This window comes from Phoxinus phoxinus, assembly GCF_949152265.1.
Source record: "Phoxinus phoxinus genome assembly, chromosome: 16".
In the NCBI taxonomy this organism is placed as follows: Eukaryota; Metazoa; Chordata; class Actinopteri; order Cypriniformes; family Leuciscidae; genus Phoxinus; species Phoxinus phoxinus.
The window spans coordinates 27,347,149-27,368,914 of NC_136891.1; the positions used below are offsets into that span (position 1 = coordinate 27,347,149).

The 21,766-nt window shown below is 38.1% G+C and overlaps 1 protein-coding gene across 2 annotated transcripts in view; it reads left to right on the forward strand.

Moving 5' to 3' along the window:
• rtn1b (reticulon 1b) overlaps positions 1-14,360 on the forward strand; it is a 33,216-nt gene extending 18,856 nt beyond the window's left edge. The window contains exons 1-7 of one of the 2 annotated variants that reach the window (XM_079639300.1): positions 3,193-3,405; positions 10,580-10,787; positions 10,876-11,014; positions 12,082-12,151; positions 12,725-12,771; positions 12,870-12,928; positions 13,378-14,359. In XM_079639300.1, coding sequence (XP_079495426.1) covers positions 3,333-3,405; positions 10,580-10,787; positions 10,876-11,014; positions 12,082-12,151; positions 12,725-12,771; positions 12,870-12,928; positions 13,378-13,420 — 639 coding nt within the window. In that variant the 5' untranslated portion in view covers positions 3,193-3,332 and the 3' untranslated portion in view covers positions 13,421-14,359. Of the gene's footprint in view, positions 1-3,192; positions 3,406-10,579; positions 10,788-10,875; positions 11,015-12,081; positions 12,152-12,724; positions 12,772-12,869; positions 12,929-13,377 lie in introns of those variants that run through there. The other variant, XM_079639299.1, reaches the window with a different exon arrangement.
• The last annotated feature ends 7,406 nt before the right edge of the window (positions 14,361-21,766 follow it).

A 21,766-nucleotide genomic window follows, 5' to 3' on the forward strand; every position in this document is an offset into this window, starting at 1 on the left:
TTGTCTTAAAATAAATAATTATTGACCTCAGTGTATTAGTGAATGAGGGCGTCATTTGTTTTTATCTGCCATTACGTCATCAATGCTTGGGGCTGGACTGTTGTTTGAAGAGTTGAGAACAAAGCCTCCCCATGTGGTTCCGGTCAGTTTCTGTCTGCTACGTTTGTGACCAATGAGTGCTGCCGTCTTGTGATTACATAGCCACACTGCAGTGGGATGAGAAGGCATTGCACAGATCCTACAGTGAGATAAAAAGACCATGATATGCGTTTCATTTGGGGTTCCGACTATCTTATGTATCATGGTGGATGGCAGACAGCTCTAAATCCTCCTGCCATGCAGTACTAATGTAATTGGAAATTCAGCATGAAGTGAATTTTATGTTTGTCTTATAATCGATTCTTATCAATGTTTCATATGATGCTTTTCAGTATATTCCTCTTTACAACACCCTTAATCAAGGAGAACTGTTTGTAAAAGCAGACTGACTTTACTGTTGTTGCCTGCAGACAGTGTGTGTGTGTGTGTGTGTGTGTGTGTGTGTGTGTGTGTGTGTGTGTGTGTGTGTGTGTGTGTGTGTGTGTGTGTGTGTGTGTGTCTATGGCAGTCTGCAAATTAGGTATGGTGCCACAGTCTGTGTCTGACCGCACCCCCTTCCCCCCTCCTCTCTTGAGCTCAGTGTCTCACAGAAGCCTCTAGAAATGAGATGGCTCTTGTAACCGCATGTACACGAACTGAGGATGGGTCTCACTGCTAATTTCTTCCAGCAGAGGGCTCAGTTTACCATGTGCAGTCATTGACTCGCTGTCAGCCCATAGACTGGAGAGGGGTTGTAATGCATTATCGCAGTGTGTGCTTGTATAAAATATAGATTTTGATCTCTATAACACATAAAAAACCGATGTGTTTTCTGGCCTGTATGTGTTCCTGTGTGCCAGTTCATTGCGGGTACATTAACATTCAAAAGTTTGGGGTCGGTAAGATTCTTTTTTTAGGTTGTTGAAAGAAGTGTTCACCAAGGCTGCGTTTATTTGATCAAAGTACAGTGAAATAGTTCTATCGTCAAAGATGATTACAATTTAAAATAGCTTTTTTATATTTTAATATATTTTGAAATAAAATAAACAGTTATTTATGTGTCTTTCTAGTTTATCTTATGCTTCATTCTGTCTATATCAATTATTTAACTTTTAAAGGCCCCTGGCATGTCATGTGTGATGTGTTTACTGGAAGCTGAGGCGCAGACATTATACAGTACATATGCCAATTTCCTTTGTTTGGTCTTGCATTAAATGCTAAACCTTTGAGTTAAAGATGTCAAAGATAATGCATAATTCACAATGATGTGCTGTTCTTTTGTATGATAAATTAATTATGTGCAGTTATTGTTATCTCTTACTATGCATGACATATGGGATCACGGTGGATGTTCTCTGTGCATTGAAGTGTCTCATTACAGTCTGCCACTATGATTAGAATCAGAGACCATTATTAAGTGATTTATAGCTAAGACTTTATAGTCTGAGATTTTAAAGAAACATGGCTCGTCATGGCTAATATGAAAAGGTTTATTGAATTCAAAATGTGAAAAATAAGGAGAGGTTTTTATTATTTATGACTTTGCCAGCCATTTGTCACAATGGTTGTTGCAGCAAGAGAGTAGTTTAGGCAGGATCTAACTGGATGAATATATAGAACAAATATTGTACAACCATTTTCAGGATCATGTGACACTGAAGACTGGCGTAATGATGCTGAGAATTCAGCTTTACCACCATGGGAATACATTATATTCAAATATAAAACAGTTATTTCACAATATCAAGCTTAGCGTTAGTTCTGGCAGGTCACGTTAGTCAAGCTCGCATCAGCTGACTCTCGGCTGATCCACATCTACCTATAGGAATACGACGCCTATGACTGTATACATATATAACCTCCTTCAGTATTATCAGCTGCTAGCGTGTTTCTCAGGAGCTAATTAATTTCCTGACAGAAATTACTGTTTTTACTGTATTCTTGATTAAATTAATCCAGCGTTGATGGAAAAGAGACTTCTTTCAAAAACAAACACAAAAAAATTGCAATAAGTCAGTCTTGCCCATCTGAAAATGTCAAATGGCAAGTTCATCCCTGACCACTGGACAGGACTGTGAGCTCATCCTGTTTCCTTTAACCGAGAATGCTGAGTCATTCTCCATATCTCATGAGGCTTGCCTCACACACACACACACACACACACACACACACACACACACACACACACACACGCACACTGTTATAGCAGTCTAGAGTGAAATTCATCAGATATGATGCGATGAGTACGGAATGAGCCTTTGCTCTGAACGAGAAAAATAAGTGTGCAGCAATGTTTACCACCAGATTTCACTCTTTTCAAGAGGATTAGTTGGGATTAGTCTCCCATCTAAAAGACTGAAGATGAGAAAGAGAGAGGAAAACAAATATTTCATCCATCCACTGTAGTGTCTGTCTGCAGTCTTAAATAGACAGTGACCCCCAAAAAATGTTTTGTCAATTATTTACCCTCATGTCATTCCAGACCATGATGTTCTTTGACGCAAAACACAAAAAGAGATGTTTAGCAATATGTTTATGCTGCTTTTTTACATACAATGAAAGCGAATGGTGGCCATGGACTGTCAAGCTCCAAAAAAAAGGTTATATTTTTTTACGAATTTCTTGATTTCCTACTATGAAATCAAAATGTACAATTCTTTTTTCATGGATTATAGAAATATTTGTAAAAAATGATTTATCCGTGCAAATTATTATAATAATTTTTTTAATCCATGTGCACTTATAAACTTAAATCAAAACTTTTCCTCCCTTTTGTTAGAAAATCTGTTCTCTTCTCTGATGATGCGTTTACTGCATGAGTGCGGGAGAACCTGTCACTCACAAGGATCCAGTCAATTTCTGATGGACAAATCAAGTCCCGTCCTACATGTTTTCTTTTTTGTGAAGCCGTTTCACTCGGATATACGTCAAAATAAGGAAGGAAAGATTGTCAGTAATGATTGTCAATCATTACGCTTTGCCCCTCCCTCAAATGTCTTCCTTCAACAACATCAGTTCCTCCACCAGTGGGCAGCACCATCCCCATAAACTCCTATTCCTCCTCTCCTCCATCCCTGCACCCCCTCCCCTCTCTGTCCCCTCCTCCTATGGGTCATTCATGCACTGATGTGAACCGGTGAGCGAGAGAGATACAGAGAGAGGGATAACCACAGATACGGAGCGAGGAGCGGAGAGGCTGTAGCAGTAGTGATAGCAGAAAGCGATTCGCAGTCCTTCCCCTCACCCAGCCTAGCATGCAGGCCAGCACCATGGCAGCCGCAGACTCGACCAAGACTGAAGGTTTCTGGAGCAACTGGAAGAGCAAGGGTACTGTGAGTGCGTGTGGAGGAAAGGGGGTCCGGGGTGAAGAAGATGCATGTGCATGTCTGGACAGGAAGGGCTTGATTTATTAGGGCTGCTGGATTTTCTTGGGGGCAGGTGCATGTGAGATTCTGGAAGATGCTCATGCACACATTTTTTCCGCATCGAGGCCACCGCCATCATGGCCATACGAGCGGCAGACTGGGGGGGCTTGAGACAGCTGGGCACGCCCTTCTTCTACCCCCTTCTTATTGTACTTAGTGGATCTTTACTGAATTCGTATACTCTGGGTGTGTTTGATTAGAATGAATTGTTAATGATGTGCATGACTGCCTCATTTTCAGGTCAGATGGGCATTCAGATGCGGGTAGTTCCACAAAGAGCTGTTAAACGCTCTGTGTATTTCTTTACATTTGTCCGATTGTTCCTGTGTTGATCATAAAGGCCTTCAGGCTGCATAGGGAGCAGAAAGCGAAATAAAGAAAAGAAGAAAGAGAGAGGTATAGGGTGTGGCTACCTGGATATCGCTCGTGGTGTTTGCCTAAATGTAAACCCCTCTTTTTGCTTGTTCTGGGAAAGAATGGATAGTACCGTAGATATATGCATGTGTTTTATGTGTATAATAAAAGTGAGTTATTGCTGTCGTTTATTTACTACCCACTCGAAGACAACTATGCATCCATCACTTTAATCAATCCAATGCCTAGACTATCACGTTAGAGAGACTCTATCGTCAGGAAGAAAACTAGAACAATTTAAGAGGGAGGGCTTCTGGTTGTGGCTATTTATATATTGAGCATTTCGCATTGCTGGCAGTTCAAGGGCTTATAAACATAAATAGGTCTATTTTGATGAATATTTGGCTTTTTATATGAGAGTTTCTAAATATTAATGACATTCAGTCTGTGTTCCATTTATATTTAAGATTTTTCTATCTATCTATCTGTTTGTCTGTCCTATTTCCATTGTTCTATCATTTCTATCTTATCTATCTATCCTATCTAATTTATCAGTATTGCCTGAATTAAATTTGAGCTTTTGTGGGATTTAGTGCCTCTTTAGAGTTGAGAAAACTGCTTGTTGGCACTGCAACACAAAGCCATTACCCAAATTAAAACAGATATGAAGATGTTAAACAAACATTTCTCATTTTTTTTAATGGTTTAAGTTGTACTGTTTAATGAAGATGTGCCTGTGTCAGCACAGAGACTTGCGTTCTTTTGCCATCTCCTTCTATAGTCGTGCCTGTTGGCTCAGGATTGCTAATATCTGTGTCCTATAGGTATTGATTCAATGCTATAAAGTCAAACCGCAGCAAAGGTGCTGGCTTCTCTTAAGTCAGCAGTTTCTGTTTCTTCTCACAGTCTTCTCTCAAGTATGCGGTTTAGTCAAATCTGTGGCGTGAGGGGCCACGTTGGCTGTTACTGTCCTGATGGCCATTTGGTACTAGTCCAAAATTATATCTTCCAGTTCTTCCCATTAACTGCACATCATAAAACAGATTTGATCACTTCACACTGGCAAAGGTGTTAGTTCTAGCATTTTAATTGATAAAAACATGAAATCCTACAGATTGGCCCAGATAAAACAGGAATAATCCAACATACATTCCCAAACTCAAACCCTCTATTTTTTTTTTTTATTTTTTTTTCCAGTTCAGATTCTCCCAATGATTAATCTCTGGTTAAGACTGAGAATATAGTTCCCAGTATACGGTTAGAAGATGGCTGTGTCTCATGTGACCTTGTTATTTGTACACGCTGTGACTATACAAATCACAACATGTAAATAGGAAAATGTTGGTGTTATTTTGTCACTTATTGGGAGCAGTATGCTAGCTGGAGCCGTTTACCTCCAGTCTTTGTGCTAAGCTAGGCTAGCGTTGGGTGCGTCAGACAGAGTTACGGCACGCACAGAGATGAAAAGGGTATGTATGGACTTATCTAACTCTGGGGGATACGGTGAATAAGCTAAAGACCCAAAAAGTCGGCGTGTTTCTTTAGGGTGATATCTTACCCCGATTTTGCTTCTCAAGTGTTCTCAAGTCTCAAGTCAAGAGTTCTCAAGTCTTATTATGATGTTTAGGTATTTTACAAAAAATAAATAAAATCAAAATAAATATATAAAAAACATTAAGAAGAAATCTATTAAATGTTTTGAGTAAGTTATATTTAGCTTCTTAATCTGGTTTTAGCACTTGCTGTGAACACACACACACACACACACACACACACACACACACACACACACGAAACATTAAGAAGAAGTCCTACTCTGGAAATATCCAACCTAGAATTCAAGGTGTGGTAAACACTAGTGGTTATTCAATAGAGGATATAAGAGGCATTTGTCAGCCAGGCTTAAAACAGTGTCATATGATGTCACTGATCGTGGATCCATATCAACTTTAATATTGTGATCAGAACATGATTTTGGAGGACATAGCAGCCATTTTTGTTAGTGTTATGTAGGTCAAAGGTCTATTTTTCTATACCCTTTTTTTCTTGGTAAAATTACAAGACGAATGAATGGGTGGTACTTACATTTGTGAAAGATGGTTATTGTTGACTCTTCAGTTGTTTGTAGTAGTCATTGCTGTGGGTCAGAATATCCCATAATAATATAGAAGCTCATTGTTCAAGATATATGTGTGGTGCTTTGTCTCTTAGCAACACTGCTTAAAATGAACTCACCCGCATGCCATTTCCAAACCCCTGTATGACTTTATTCTTATATATAAGATTTTTTTCAAAATATCTTCTTTTATGTTCTGCAGAAGAAAGAAAATCCTGGTTTGGAAAAATGCGTGTAAATGATGACATTGATGACAACAATGACATCAAGAGGGAGGGAAAGTCATTTTTGATTAAAGATTATGGGTGCACATGAATGTTTTAAAAATTATGATGTGCATGGATAAATAATTTATAATGAATATTAATTTCATTTGTATAGCACGTTGCACAATACACATCATTTCAAAGCAACTTTGACATTTTAGGTTTCAGAAGGAGCTCAAGAGCCTCTAATGTGCACTTTCTGAGGCAGGCTCTGCTACCAAATAACCTATACAGCATTAAAACAGTGAAGTGGATTTGGAGGAGGACCGCAATGACTTCGAGCTCTATTTGGGACAGGATCTTACAGCAGTGTTTTATCATGCTAGCCAGCAGATGCTTAAGCAAGAATATATATTTCATATCTAAGTTTGCCTAATATCTCAAGTCTAACCTGTATTACAATTGCAAGAGTACACATCTATACCCTATAGACTTATGCTGTCCCATATAGGACAGTAAGGTGAACCAGTCTAGAGGAGTGATTAAACAGAGCCATTAATTACTGCTGACTTTTGAGTTTCTTTCTGTCTCATTGTTGCATCCGTGATGTTTTCGTCACTGTATTACCAGGCCGAGTCGTTTTTATGTTTATCTGGAGGCTGTTTGGGATCACACCATGTGACGCTTCTTTAAAAAGAGCTTTCATTATTGATAGCAGAGAAATGTTGTTTGCCTGGTGCCTTACTGCATCTCTCTGTCCCATGCCAAGATTGTTGTCATCCAGATTAGGTTCTAGTGTGTAATAATGTTAGTCATGGGCTGTCTGAAGTGATCTCTTTGTTCTAAGAGTATGATCCACTGATGTCAGAAGCAGGCTATGTGTCTACAATGGAGCATGACCCTAAAATAACTATCCAATCTGCATTTAGGCTTGCAGTATATAACCACAGAAGCCAAAGCCACCACATAAATTGTTTGTGTTAAACAGCATTCTCTTGTGTGTTATATAAGGATGGTTTGTTAGACCATGTGCTTTTGTTTGGATTCCACCTTGGTTGGGTTTAGATCACTGCCCTGCTACATCTCAAACTTAATTTTAAGGGATGAAGGTCACATTTTTCTTTAAAAAGTTCCTGTAAGTGTTTTTTTTTTACAAAACATGGTTTTCTCTAAAACTGTGAGAAAAACAAATCCATAAATCTAAGCAAGCTGTGTTCCAAATTTGAAGTTGATATTAAGTTATAATAAAAAAAATTAAGTGTGACTATTTTTTCCAGGACCATTTAACCTTTTCGTGGGTGCATGTGTGCGTGTTCACAGCAAGTGCTAAAACCAGATTAAGAAGCTAAATATAATTTACTCAAAACATTTAATAGATTTCTTCTAATGTTTTTTACATATTTATTTAGATTTTATTTGTCTTTTCTCAGTAAAATACCTAAACATCATAAGACTTGAGAACTCTTGACTTGAGACTTAAGAACACTTGAGTAGCAAAATCGGGTAAGATATCACCCTAAAGAAACACGCCGACTTTTTGGGACTTTAGCTTATTCACCGTATCCCCAATGTATGAATGTAAGTCCATACATACCCTTTTCATCTCCGTGTGTAACTCTGTCTGACGCACCCACCGCTATAGCCTAGCTTAGCACAAAGACTGGAGGTAAACGGCTCCAGCTAGCATACTGCTCCCAATAAGTGACAAAATAACGCCAACATTTTCCTATTTACATGTTGTGATTTGTATAGCCACAGCGTGTACAAATAACAAGGTCACATGAGACACAGCCATCTTCTAACCGTATACATACTGGGAACTATATTCTCAGAAGGCAGTAATCAGAGGCAGAGAAGCAGAGAGTTCGCTCAGTGTTGCGCTAACCACTCCGCCCAAGTAGCAGTGCTTCGCCTTCTGAGAATACAGTTCCCAGTATTTATACGGTTAAAAGTCGGCGTGTTCTTTTAATGTAATTTAATTTATTTACCACATTGTAAAATAATAATAAAAATACCTTTTAACCAGTATTTTTTTCCCCCAGTAAAATTACCTAAACATTAAAACAAGATAAATTTACTTGAAAAGCAAAACTGAATAAGATATTAAGATTTGTTTCTCAAACATGCTTAAAACAAGACAAAAAAAAGCTAATTTGCCAATACTGTATGCTGTATACTGGATATACTCTCTGAAAACAAGTCTTACAGTAGTACACACTTTATCTACTTCTCAGGTATATACTGGACAGCAAGAATGAAAAAATGAAAATCCTAAAAAAAACTAAAGACTTTCTGTGCAGTCACACAGCGATAGCTATATTTAGCCATTCTTGCCCTCAAGGACCGTTGACTGTTGTTTGCTGTTGTCCTTTATTTTGATAAAAAGCAAAGGTCTTTCATGAACGAGGGGCATGTTGTCGTCAGCAATGGGCTGTTTTAGCAAGAGGGTCTTTGCTTGTGTGTCTGTCATACCAGTGTTACCTCCTGTTCCCCTCCCCCATCGTTTCATCAGTACCTTATTACTCTGTCTGGCAGGCAGCGCTCTGTGGGGTGGGGTGTGGTGGGGGGGAGGAGGGGGGGCAGCTCCATCGCTATGGCAACTGCATCCCTGCTCAATCCACTGCACCCATCTCTCCAGTTTCCGTGGCGACCGCGCTCCCTTCATCTCAGAGCTCAACTGCCAACTTCGCGGCCCACACATTTTATACGAAGCTCACCGTAATGACCCCTTAAACAAGCATGTGTCGGTGCATGATGGGAAAGAGTGGGCGTAAATGAGCAAGTCTCCGATTGTTTGTTGATTTCTACCTGAAAATAAATAGAGGAAATACACTGCCTTGTTTTAATAGAATAGAGGCATTTATATAGCGCTTTCATATGTACTACTGTACACCCAAAGCGTGTTACAATCATATCAGGGGGTCTCTCCTCAACCACCACCAGTGGTCTTCTTAATGAAGACCTTTGTTTCTTATTCACTTCTGATAAATAGAATAGGACTGAATATAATGAGCTATATGCTTATGAATTATACATGATGCAGGAATCCTTGTATATTGCAAAAAGGGGTGTCCGCCACACCTTCATGACACAAACAAAGAATGTGGGATTGAGCATGAGCATGAAGCTGTTGTGGAGATCCGTAGCGCTAGTTTAGGAGAAGCTCTTAGCACAGCCCAAAATAATGCTCTTAATGGCACTGAGTATGACAGGCACACATCCAAGGAAATGACCGCAGGACTCTGTCTAGACCATGAAGCTCCATTTAGCTCAGACACATACCTGTGATTAGAGCGAACTTCTGCTACTGGGTTGTAATTGTAATCTGCCTAATTTTAATCTCTTGAGTTCAGTCTCGCATCATCTTAAGTGTGTGTGTGTGTGTGTGTGTGTGTGTGTGTGTGTGTGTGCGCGCGCGCGCGTGCGTGCGTGTGTGTTTAATGTATTTGTAAACATTTTAAGGAACACTGAATATGAATGCAATTAATGGCCAATAAAGTTTGGTTTAAAGCACTTAATTAATGACATTTTCCCATTTTCTTTAGCCTAATCTAAAGTGAGAACTATTTACTCCTAATAACCAATTAACAATTCCTTTACTACGAGCTAATTAAACAATAATAGTTGTTCATTACAGTGACATTTAATGAAGAACTTACTATTTGTATATGGCCTAGTATTAATATATTAACAATGTAGAGATGACAATGAATTAACTGAAAACTAATTGTTTGTTAAGGATTTGTAAGAACTTTATTACTGTATACTTATTATAAAGTGTTACCCAAAAGACTGATTATGCTCGTTTAAAAATGACAATGCAATGCAGTTTTTTGTTTGAGGTCTCAAGGCATCAAAAACTGAAGAAGTTGATAGAATGCAGGTAAATGTGTTTACATGTAGAGCGAAATTCAAATCTAGCCTGTTAGGTTTCAGAAATGTCATTTTTGGGTGTTCTTTAATCTCCTCGGCTCCCGTGGCCTTATGGGATAGTGAATTGTTCACTTGTTTCGCCCTTCAGAATCTGAAGCAGATGCAGCATTGTTTGCCAATTAATGGCTTTTCAGGCATCCTTCTCATTTGACATGTATCTTTTATCATATTGTAAAGCAGGGACATACACGTATTCTGTCTCATTCTGCGGACTGAATCCAGGCATTTTTTAAATGTCCTCCTCTCTGTTTGTGTAATCATTTCTAATGGTGTTATCACTGACTCAGCGCTGGCGCAGAGTGATTCACTTGTGGTTACAAGTAGGTCTTAAATGCTGAATTGAGGATCCTTAAACAATCAATAACTATCAGATTTGTGGCACACTGTAAACCAACACCACCAATCCCAAATGTGCATGATTTTGACCCTCTCTCTCTCTCTCTCTCTCTCTCTTTCTCTCTCTCCAGCGATGGAGCTGCTGTACTGGAGGAACCTGAAGCAGAGTGGGCTGGTGTTTGGCAGTTTACTGCTGCTGCTCTTCTCCCTGACTCAGTTCAGTGTGGTCAGCGTGGTGGCCTATCTGGCCCTGGCTGCCCTCTCCGCCACCATCAGCTTCAGGATCTACAAGTCCGTGCTGCAGGCTGTGCAGAAAACAGACGAGGGACATCCCTTCAAGTAAGACGGCTGTGTGTGTGCGTGTGCGTGTGCGCGTGTGCGTGCCACACATTGAGTTACTAACAATGTTGATATCACCTGGATGCAGAGCTTATCTGGATGTGGAGATGTCACTGTCCCATGATCAGATGCAGAAGTATGCAGAAAACATCCAGTATTATATCAACAGCACACTGAAAGAACTGCGCAGACTGTTCCTGGTGCAGGATCTGGTGGACTCACTAAAGGTGAACATCCGGTCAATTTAATATACACCAGGATTGTAAAGTTAACTTTCAAATGACAGATTTTGATAGACTTTTGACTTTTTTCTTAAATTGATACTTGATAGGAAAGCACAGAAGTTATGGGAAAGGTTCCTCACACATAAGTGCCAGCGTGCATGTCATAACACTTGCCAGTCCGTATGCTACCGTTCAAGATTCAAGTTCTCAAGTCTCTTATGCTCACTCAGGCTGCATTTGTTTCATAATAATAAATACATTAAAAACAGAAATACTGTGAAATATTTGTACAATTTAAAATGTAATCCATTCCTCTGATGGCGAAGCTGAATTTTCAGCATTATTACTCCAGTCTTCAGTGTCATATGATCCCTCAGAAAATCTTCTAATATGCTGATTTGCTGATCTATAAAACATTTAGTTTCATTATCAATGTTAAAAACTACGGAGCCCCTAAAAGGACATGGTGATGAAAAAAATATATTGGGGGGGTATGTTTCTCACAAAACTTTTTTGCGAGCGAACGCAGTTTCTCGTGGGAAAGTAAAGGTTTTACGAGCTAACGCTAAGTTTCTCAAGGTCCCTTTAGGGGCTCTATAGAAAACAGTTGTTCTGCTTAATATTTTTGTGGAAACCCTAATGTTTGTTTAGGATTCTTTGATGAATAGAAAGTTCAAAAGAACAACCTTTTTAATGTAATGTATAAATGACTTTACTGTCACTTTTGATCAATTTAATACATCCTTGCTGGAAAAGTTTTTTACTGTCTTAACAAAAAAAAAAAGATTCATACTGACCCCAAACTGTAAAACGGTAATGAATATGAAACATAAATGTGCATTTCAGGAATATTCATTTTACAATTTCAAGTTAGCAGCAATTTGTTAAAAGGAAATCAAGAGTTAGTATACAGAATATTAGAGCAGTTTATTGGTTTATTCTTGCTATATGTCAGTGCACTTCTATAATGCTTTAGTTACTGCCACAGAAATGCATCCATGTGATTCCTGCATATATACAGTATGTGTGTGTGTGTGTGTTAACTGCTAGTATTTTTTGTTTGCCTCAAGTTTGCAGTGCTGATGTGGTTGCTGACCTACGTGGGAGGCCTCTTCAATGGTCTCACTCTTCTTATTATGGGTGAGCAGTTTATTCAGTTCCACATGTATTTGTAATTTGAAACAGTGGTGTAACTTTGTTTTAAAAAGTGGGTGAGACAGGAGAGTGTGTGGGTGGGGGTTGCTAATGCAGTGCTATATCAGATATGTAAAAATTGTAGAAAAAAAAGAACATTGCGATGTCTAGAAATGTATTTCGATAGTTTCATGTTTAGACATAGAACTCATGTTTAATATGATAGTTTCATTCTTACATCTACTATAATACAATATATTGTTCCCGATATTCTTCATGTTAGTGAATAAATACATAGATCCGCAGTTGTCCGCAAGCATTCTTGCTCCCTAATGGTCTGGTGGTAGAACCTTTGTTAATCCGCTCTCTCCTCATTAAAATCAAAGATGGTCATCAGGGATTGTATATCTCGAGTTATATCTCGCAATGGCATTAAGCGATAGATTAAATCGCTCGTCTGTGTGAATCACAAATTACACCTATGATTTAAAATATAGATGCTTTTTAAATAACAGACTACTACTTTTACTCATCATGCACTCTTCTGTCTTTTAACATTTAACTTGCATCTCGCTTCAGTGGTGGTGTCCATGTTCTCGATGCCTGTGGTCTACGAGAAATACCAGGTCAGAGAGGCACCTTTGTCGCCATGACTACAGCATCATGTATAATTCATAAGCACCATGACTACAATGACTCACTTTTTTAATCTTTCTCTCTCTAGGCACAGATTGATCAGTATCTGGACCTAATAAGGACCCAAGTCAACTCTGTGGTAGGAAAGTAAGTAGCATTATAATATAATATAATAATTTTGTAAATAAATCGTTTTTTTTTTTTTCTATTTAAATAGTTTTTTAAGTCATTTATTCCAGTGATGGCGAAGCTACATTTTCACCATTACTCCAGTCTTCAGTGTCACATTATCCTTCAGAAATCATTCTAATATGCTGATTTGGTGCTCAAGAAACATTTCTGCGTATTATTATTTTTATAACAGTTGTGCGGCTTAATATTTTTTGTGGAAACAGAGATACTTTTTTTTCAATATTCTTTGATGAATAGAAAGTTCAAAAGAACAGCATTTATTTGAAATAGAAATGTTTTGTAACATTAAACATGTATTTACTGTCACTTTTGATCAATTTAATGCATCATTTAAATTATAATTGTCTTTAAAAATCATGCTGAATGTAATATACAGTAATATAATTGTGTTTTTGTTTGTACAGGATCCAGGAGAAGATTCCTGGGGCCAAACGAAAGGCTGAATAGGCCCCAGACCGACCCATTACAGGGAGAGCTGAATGATGATCAAGGGTTTCTCTTTGTACACACACACACACACACACACACACACACACACATAGGAACATAGTTCTACTTTGTACACATTGTGAAGTCTAGAGCAATGGCAAAGCTGTGCAGGCGAAGTCCCATCCTCATCTTGTAACCATAGAAAAAAACGAAGAAAAAAAAAGTAAAGCGTGCTGTTTCTCAATTCGGGATCTAGTCAGAAGTACAACTACTTGATGAATTGTAGGAGTAACCGTGAAACATATTATTCAAATCCGGCAAAAAGACTAGATGTGAATTTTTTTTTTTTTATGTGTTGCTCATAAAGTGCATGAAGTCAAGAGTCTTAAGTGCTGATGAATTCTCTTTTTATCTTTGAAGTTTATGTGCTTTCTCAGCTGTGCTGAAAATCTCTGTAGTATGTGAAGGATCTCCAGCTTTATTGCTCTCCAGTGACACTCTCTTCTTGAAAAACAAAACAAAAAAAACAAGCTTATTTGTGTCTAGGGCGTTGGGTCCATCACTATATCTGTAAACATGATTAACATACAGTAATCGTCATTGTCAGCTAGACATGGATCTGCTGAGGTTCATGATATCTGGGCACAAACGCAACTATTTAGCAATGTTCTGATTATATATGGTCAGCTCACTTTAGCATTACAGTATGTTTCTTTTTCGTAGGACTCCACTACAGAGATTCATGTTTTTTTTTTGTGCTGTCATTTATCTTTTTTTTTCTGAAAATGATACAAAACAAAAGAGAGGGAGGAGAAGGAAGCTTCTGTGAGTGATTGCAGCTAGAATCTGTCAATCTTTGTACTGTTAAGTGTTGTTCATCTTTTAGCCATTGACTCTTAACTATTTGCACTTAAGCTGTACTCAATACTGAATGCGAAAATAAATGTTCTTAAATGTACTTTTCATGTTTCATGGAGCATCTTTCACCTTCAAATATTGTCTTAACCAATGATGCCAATGACATTAAATTGTTTTTTTTCCCCCTGAGAATAAAGGAGGGGTTTTAGCCATTCAGTTATATTTGAAAGCCAACATTTAGAGCTAAACTGCAAATTATCAAACCTAAATAGAATCATGTATTAACAACAATTAGCCTAGAGAACATGATCAAACTTTTATTTTAAATAAACTTATAACAATCGTCACATAAACCCATAAATGTCCAATTTAGCTTAGCTTCGAAAATAAATATAGATAACTCCTTTAAATGAAATAAAAAGAAAACAAATTAGACGGAAATCGTATACTTAAATGAAACTTGTTGACTTGACAAATAATAAATAAGTTGACGTTGAAGTACTAAAATTACTAAAACTGAAATAAATGGGGGGGGGGGGGGTCACATACAATTACTAAAACTCAAATAACAAAGAAAAAGCTAATTCGAAATATAAATAAATACTATCATAGTATGCCTATATAAATAATACTAAACTAAAAATGGTGAGAACTGCTTATTTTGTCTCTTTTCTATACTAGTAAAATTATATACTATTTTTATAATAGGCTATTCATATATATTGCCTATATGCATTCACTTATATCACTTATATTCACTCAGTTTAGCTGTATGGACTGTATGGACGTCCTAATTCGGGTCAGCCCGGGGAAGGTGCAACATTTAGGCCATGTACATTTAGACAACACTAACAGGAAGTGGAGAAAACATTTGGGTAGCCTCAGGAAGTGAAAAAAATGTACATGTCAGTGATGTTTGTTGTGTTACAGTACATATATGAATAATGAATGCAGACTGGAGATGACTCTTGAGTTAGGACGCTACCCATCTGTCAGCTGGCACTGCTAGGTGTGCCCAGTGTACCTTTCTATTGTCCAAATGCTACAATTTCGCTCCAGGAACAGGTGGGACAAACTTGGAAAACAGCGGGATCTGTATCCGCTCAAAATATGGTAGGTACACAGGTACCGGTACACACACAGACACAGTCACTAATGTAATGGATTTTTTAGACAAGAGACTTTCTCTTCAAATTCAAATTAATTCTTAAAATTGACTCATTATGATGTTTATAATAATTTTTATCATCTGTCTTGAAAGGTTCATTCTGTGCACTGGAGTATCAGATATATGTATCATCTATGCGCGAGCTCGCCTCGCCCTCTGCTGGTGACACTGGGAACTGCAGTGTAGTTTCAGAGAAACGGGAGGGTGTGCTGGAGGAAGCATTGTGGAGGGACAGTTGGGAATTAGCTGACAGTGGTCAGCATCCGAAGAGCTGGAAAAAAACTGAGTGTGATCACGAAAACAGGATATTATTGCGTGCTCTTTGTCTGTAAACAGCCTCAAATTTCAAATTTGATAAAACATTCGAGAATGACACAAGAACCATCAGATAACGTTCTTCTGATTAGTAAAGATGGTTGGCTACTTATACGTTTTAATTGTCAATTTACTGTATTCAAAGCCAGACTGAAATTTATTTACTGACAATATTCCATCATCATTCATATTCATTGTAATAGCTATATTATTGTTGTCCTGTTTTCCAGTACAAATATCTAAACATTCTTAAATGAAGACATTTACTACGCGAGAAACAAGATAATATAAGATATGAAGTTTTGTTTGCTGATAAATTTAACTTAATGCTTAAACCAAGAAAGAAAATCTGGCAGTGGAATAAGAAAAATAAAACTGTTTTCCTTTCTTTTCCATAATTTGGAGAAAAAGCCACATTACGTTCAACAGCATGCTTTTAGATAATTTACCAATGTCAAGTTGGCAAATTAAAATTCTGGAAATTCCATTTGGCCTTTGAAGCTAATGTATGTAATAAGTAAATAAGTAATAAGTGTCAGGTCAGTAATCTACAATTCACAGCATGCACCTCAGCATTATGGCCGCCTATAGAGGGTTTTCACTGACGTCACGTTCTGGGCCGTAACCCGGATGCGCGGCCATTATGGAGGCACTCGGATGTAAACAACAGTATGGATTGCACTGTTTATGTACTACTGAACACATTGTTACACTAATAAATCACGGAAAAAACACATGGAAGCTGCAAAATCATATAGAGAAGGACTTAGTAAGCAGGAAAAAGCGCAAAATTTTGACAAACTAAAGTTAATAAGTGGTAAAGATCCGAACAAGCTAACGTTAGCTTCTCTCGCCTTTACTGCAATTCTTCCTTCTATTTCTTATCCCGACATAGGCTACGTTCAGATTGTCAGTCCAAAAAAGCACATGAAATCCGTTTCAAGCTACATCCATATGTGGTTTGAAATCCTATTCAAATCACATATCAGGACATCAGCTTCAGTCTGATCGCTCTGATCGGATTTCGCATGGTATGTGACTCTCCCGCCACGTAAAATGTAAACGTCAGACGTTGTTATAGAAAACATGCTGAAAGTCTCTGCCGAAACAATGCTGTGTTGTTGCAAAGTTCCGGACGAGCAGAAAATTATTATTTTTGAAACCGGCGCAGACAAGAGCGCAGAAAAGTTCTGCCGCAGGCTCAAGACGCAGTAACGTTTCAAAAATTGAAATGAGACAACATCTCAATTGCAAATGCAAACCCCTCCATCAACGCAACGTCATTGCCATATTGGCAAAAGAGCTGCATGGACACACAAATCGGATCTGAACAGTTGCGATACACAGTGTGGACATCATTTTAGATCAGATTCCAATCGGATGCAAAGATAATCGGATTTGGACGGACAGTGTGAATGTAGCCATAGTTAACGTCAACATCTTAGCCATAGTCAACGCTTCATTTACACATGTGACTGATGCTGTACCTCTCTCAACCACAAACGCCTTCTTTCATCAGTTTTTTGCACTCTTCTCTTTAACTTTTGACACTCTATAGAACTCAAAATGTTTTTTCCCGGTGCGACCGATTAGTACAGACCAAAACTAAAATTTCAGCGGCAATAATGAGCCAAATTTGCAAGTCTGTTCAGTTCAGTGGCATTGTTTACGTTCAGTGCCTCCAAAATGGCCGACTTCCGGATTTATGACGTGCAGTGAAAACACTCTATACCCTCATTCACTATTCCTTACATTACTCAACTAATATAGTTCACTTTAAGGGTTGAATGAAAACGAGTGAGTGAATTCAGACTTTTGAGTGCGCTGGAAGGACTGCCGCTTTTGCAGTTTGAGCTTGCAGTAATCATATCATAATCATTAAACTTAGCAAATTGGCAGCTCCAGTAGTAATGAACAAAATAATATTGAACTCTGTCATGGAATCTAGCATGTATAAACCTTAATTAAACAATTTAACAATCAATTAAAACATAAATTATACCTGAATGATATCACGCTGTAGCCACATTGGACCAGAGGTTTAGAAAATGAATGGATGGATGATTCAGCTCCGGCGCCAACTTCTGGCCAGACGTGCGACTCTCACTGTGCATTATGGGTATTCTCTAGCCGTTGAGCGTACATCGGTTGTACACTTGTACTTGATAAGGTCCACTATGGTTTCGGACACCACTGCAAATGGCTGTCCCCTCAAATAGTGCCCTATTTAAGTGTATAGGTGGCGATTTTCGGACACAGCCGGCTTTTGCTTACTGTTATTTTTAGCCGTCATTTGCTTCCTGTTATTTTTAGCTGTACAAATCAGCTCGTTCTGCTGCTTGATATTGCAAACTGGTATTTCTTACCATATTATTTTAATGAAGAAATTATTATGCATATTCACACCTTACTTCCGTGTTGAAAAATAAGTTGGATAGAGCACTGTCTGTGTGTGTGTGTGTTTTCTGGGATGTGGAGTCATATTTGAATGCTGAGGTGCATGCTGTGAATTAGTTCACTGACCTGACAGTAAGTAAATAAATAAAGCATATTTACTTTATTTCCATGTCTCAACAATCTCTAGACATTTCCTTCACCTTGCTCACACTCAGTGACAGTGGGATCGGATGGCCTTGAGGTATGTTGGGAACTCGCTGTACATGAGCAAAGGTCAACTGTGCCCTCATAAACACAAACTGCTAAAGGCCAGACATGACTGACCAATGTCACTGTCAAATACACCTCATGACAGGGTGAAAAAGCAAACGGTGCCCAAAACCATTTAAAAATCTAGCAAAGTCAGACAAACTGATGTATTTAACATTCGTCCGTAAATGTCAAACACAAATGCAGCACCACATGAGTGAGAGCAAACATTTCTGTAGGTTGATTGGTTTTGATTCAGAACTTCTTCTGAGCATGATTGGCGAGAGAAAGGTGCTTGAGGTGACATGGCAAATGCAGGCAGGTTTTTTGAAGAATGTTGGGAATAATGGTTAGTAATCATAAAAGAGCTAGAGGAAGAGATGTCAGAGATAAAACTCTTAATGCACACTCTTACCTCTCTGTTCACCTGAGGACATGCTGCTGTCAGTCAGTAAGACAGACAGACAGACAGACAGACAGACAGGCCTAATGGGTTCGCTCTGTCTCATTCATGCACACATACACTCCCCCTGGCTCTCTTTGTCTGAACAGACCACTGCCCATTCCAACTGCAATAAGAATAGATTTTATTTGTGTGTGTGCCTTTCAAAATCCATGAGAAATCAAGGGGCATGCGAATAAAATAGATATTGAATATCAAAAACTGAACTGAAGCACTTTAGAAACACCAGTAGAAATGAGTTGAGGTTAATGAAGAAATTACAATTTACTACCAAATGTACCTGGTGTTTTTTCATTGTGTCCTTACTTTGATCCAAATGTTTCAAACAGACGTGATTTCATGTGCTAATATCCTTTCAACAGCCAGCACTTCATGACATCATCCTCCTGGAAGTGACATCATTTTGGCACAGCACAAACATTAAGCAAGCAATGCATTTGATTAAGTCTGTGATGTTTTGTGGTATTAATTGGTTTGTCTCACTCTCAAATATTTAATTATTTAATATCACTGATGCTACAGAGATAGAGGCAGGTTATAGAGGTGGAAAAGGGAAGTTTTGATGATACAGTTATAATTATTCAATCATTCAAATACAGTATCTTGACTCTTCGAGTGATGGACTTGTGAACAGTGAATGGCGGTTTGAACAGAAGTCAATCAATGTCTCAACACAGATTAGTTTGAGATGAAAGAAGAGACTTTTAGCAAGGTGTTTTTTTTTTTTTTTTTTGCCTCTTATGCTCACCAAGGCTGCATTTATTTGTTTAAATCAGTAAAATGAATAGTGTTATTCACATTTAAAATAGCTGTTTTTTATTTGAATATATTTTAAAATGTTATTTATTCCTGTGATGGCAAAGCTGAATGTTCAGCTTTCTCCAGTCTTCAGTGTCACATGATCCTTCAGAAATCATTCTAATATGCTGATTTGCTGCTCAAGAAACATTTCTTATTATTATCAATGTTAGTATTGTTATCAATAAAAGTATTTCTTTCAACAACAACAACAAAAGAAATTCTGACCCCTTACCTTTGAAGTACTTTGAAAGGTATTAGCAATTATTATTCAGGTTAATTTGTTAGAATTAATATTTTTTAGATACATAAAGCAATAAAGCCCATATGTAAGCATGCACACTGCCCTCTGGTGTATGTATGTGTGCACACCAGCCATGTCCTAAATCATCACTATCACAGGCTCCCTGCCACTGGCAATGACATCACCCACCTCAGAACACAGACTGACACTCACGATTAGCCTCTTTATGTGTGTGTGTGTGTGTGTGTGTGTGTGTGTGTGTGTGTGTGTGTGTGTGACAGGACTGCTACATTCACCCCGTCTGAAGACTTGAGGCTGACTGCAATGACGGCCTGAATCTCCTTTTTAGTGAGGGCTGTGAAAGGTCCTTTGCCATTTCCATTTCGTTCTCCCTTCGTACAAAAGGTACACAGCTCTCAATTAAATATGGGAATTGGTCAAACGGTGCTGAATATGTCTGGAATTAGTTTTGTATTTTAAAGCTCATCTGCAGCACGTATCAAAAAGCTATTCCAAAACTCAAATAATAGCTTAAAGTGTATAGAGTCAGACAGATGAAAAAAGTTAACTATAGCAAGACTGTGAGTCCTTACGCCCCTGAAAATAATACAGCATGACACGGTTGACAGAAATAATTGGACATCAGATGATGTCATGTAAGTCTGCAATAGAGGAATAACTCGACAATGATCTGATATGAAGTGTTATGCCGCCATGTTTTACCTTTTCATACTTAAGCTGTGAGGGAGAGCTACAAAGTGCACTGCAACTCACACATGTACACATCTTTTACATTTCGGGAGTGTGAATGGAAAAATAACACTGACAACACAATATGCGGCGATGTAGGATGACCTCAAGAATTTGTTTTAGGGCCAGTTTTCTCTTCCATATTCCCATGCCAAATAAAATCAATAAATAATATATAAATGTAATTTATTTATTTTTATAATTATAGCTGACATACATATTATTATTATTATTACTGATGATGATTATGATAATTTCTCTTCTATATTCCCCTGCAAAAAAAAGTATATGATGACTTAATTTTAGTGACCATATTATTATTATTATTTATGATAATGTTAGTTATTTTGTACAAAACTGATAACTGCTTATATTGATTTTCAAAGCACTTTTAATATCCCATTTATATATACAAAATGAGTTTGAATGACTCTTGGTGCCGGCAAGGTCACCGTGATTAGTTACTAACCCTATACTAACCCTAACCCATGCACCGTGAACATATTTGGTTGATCCTGGAAGAACATTCCTGTCAGAAAATGTTGTCCTAACCCTAAACCTAATCCTACCCATAGTTATCCATAAAGAATGTTATCAGAGTAAAATGATAGGTGAATAACACTGATAGAAGCACCTAACCCTGCTTGCTTGGTTGCAAGCCTAAACTTCACATAAACTATAAACATGTCCTTCAAATCTGATTGGTTGATTGGAATGTTGTTCCAGGTGCAACCGAGATGTTGATCCAGGAACATGTTGTACTTGGAGAAATCACGGTCACTCTGTCGGTCATGGTGCTTATGTTTCTGCAATTATCGTTGTCAATACTTTGGCATTACACATGTAATCTAAATGCGATTATGGCATATGCACAGGGCAGGTGGTGTAGCCAGCAGTCTGGTGCTTTACCCTGGCCTGACCCAGAACCAGAACCAGGTGCTGGGCTGTGATTATGAGTCTCAGAAGACCATCCAGCCTGCAGCCTTCCCAAAGGCCTCCATATGGACACACACTGCAATCTGTGACGAACGCTTATGTGCACAAATGCTTTTCATCCACATAAATATGGACATACCATGGTCATACCAAATGTAGTGAGTGCAGTGTAAGTTACTATGCTTG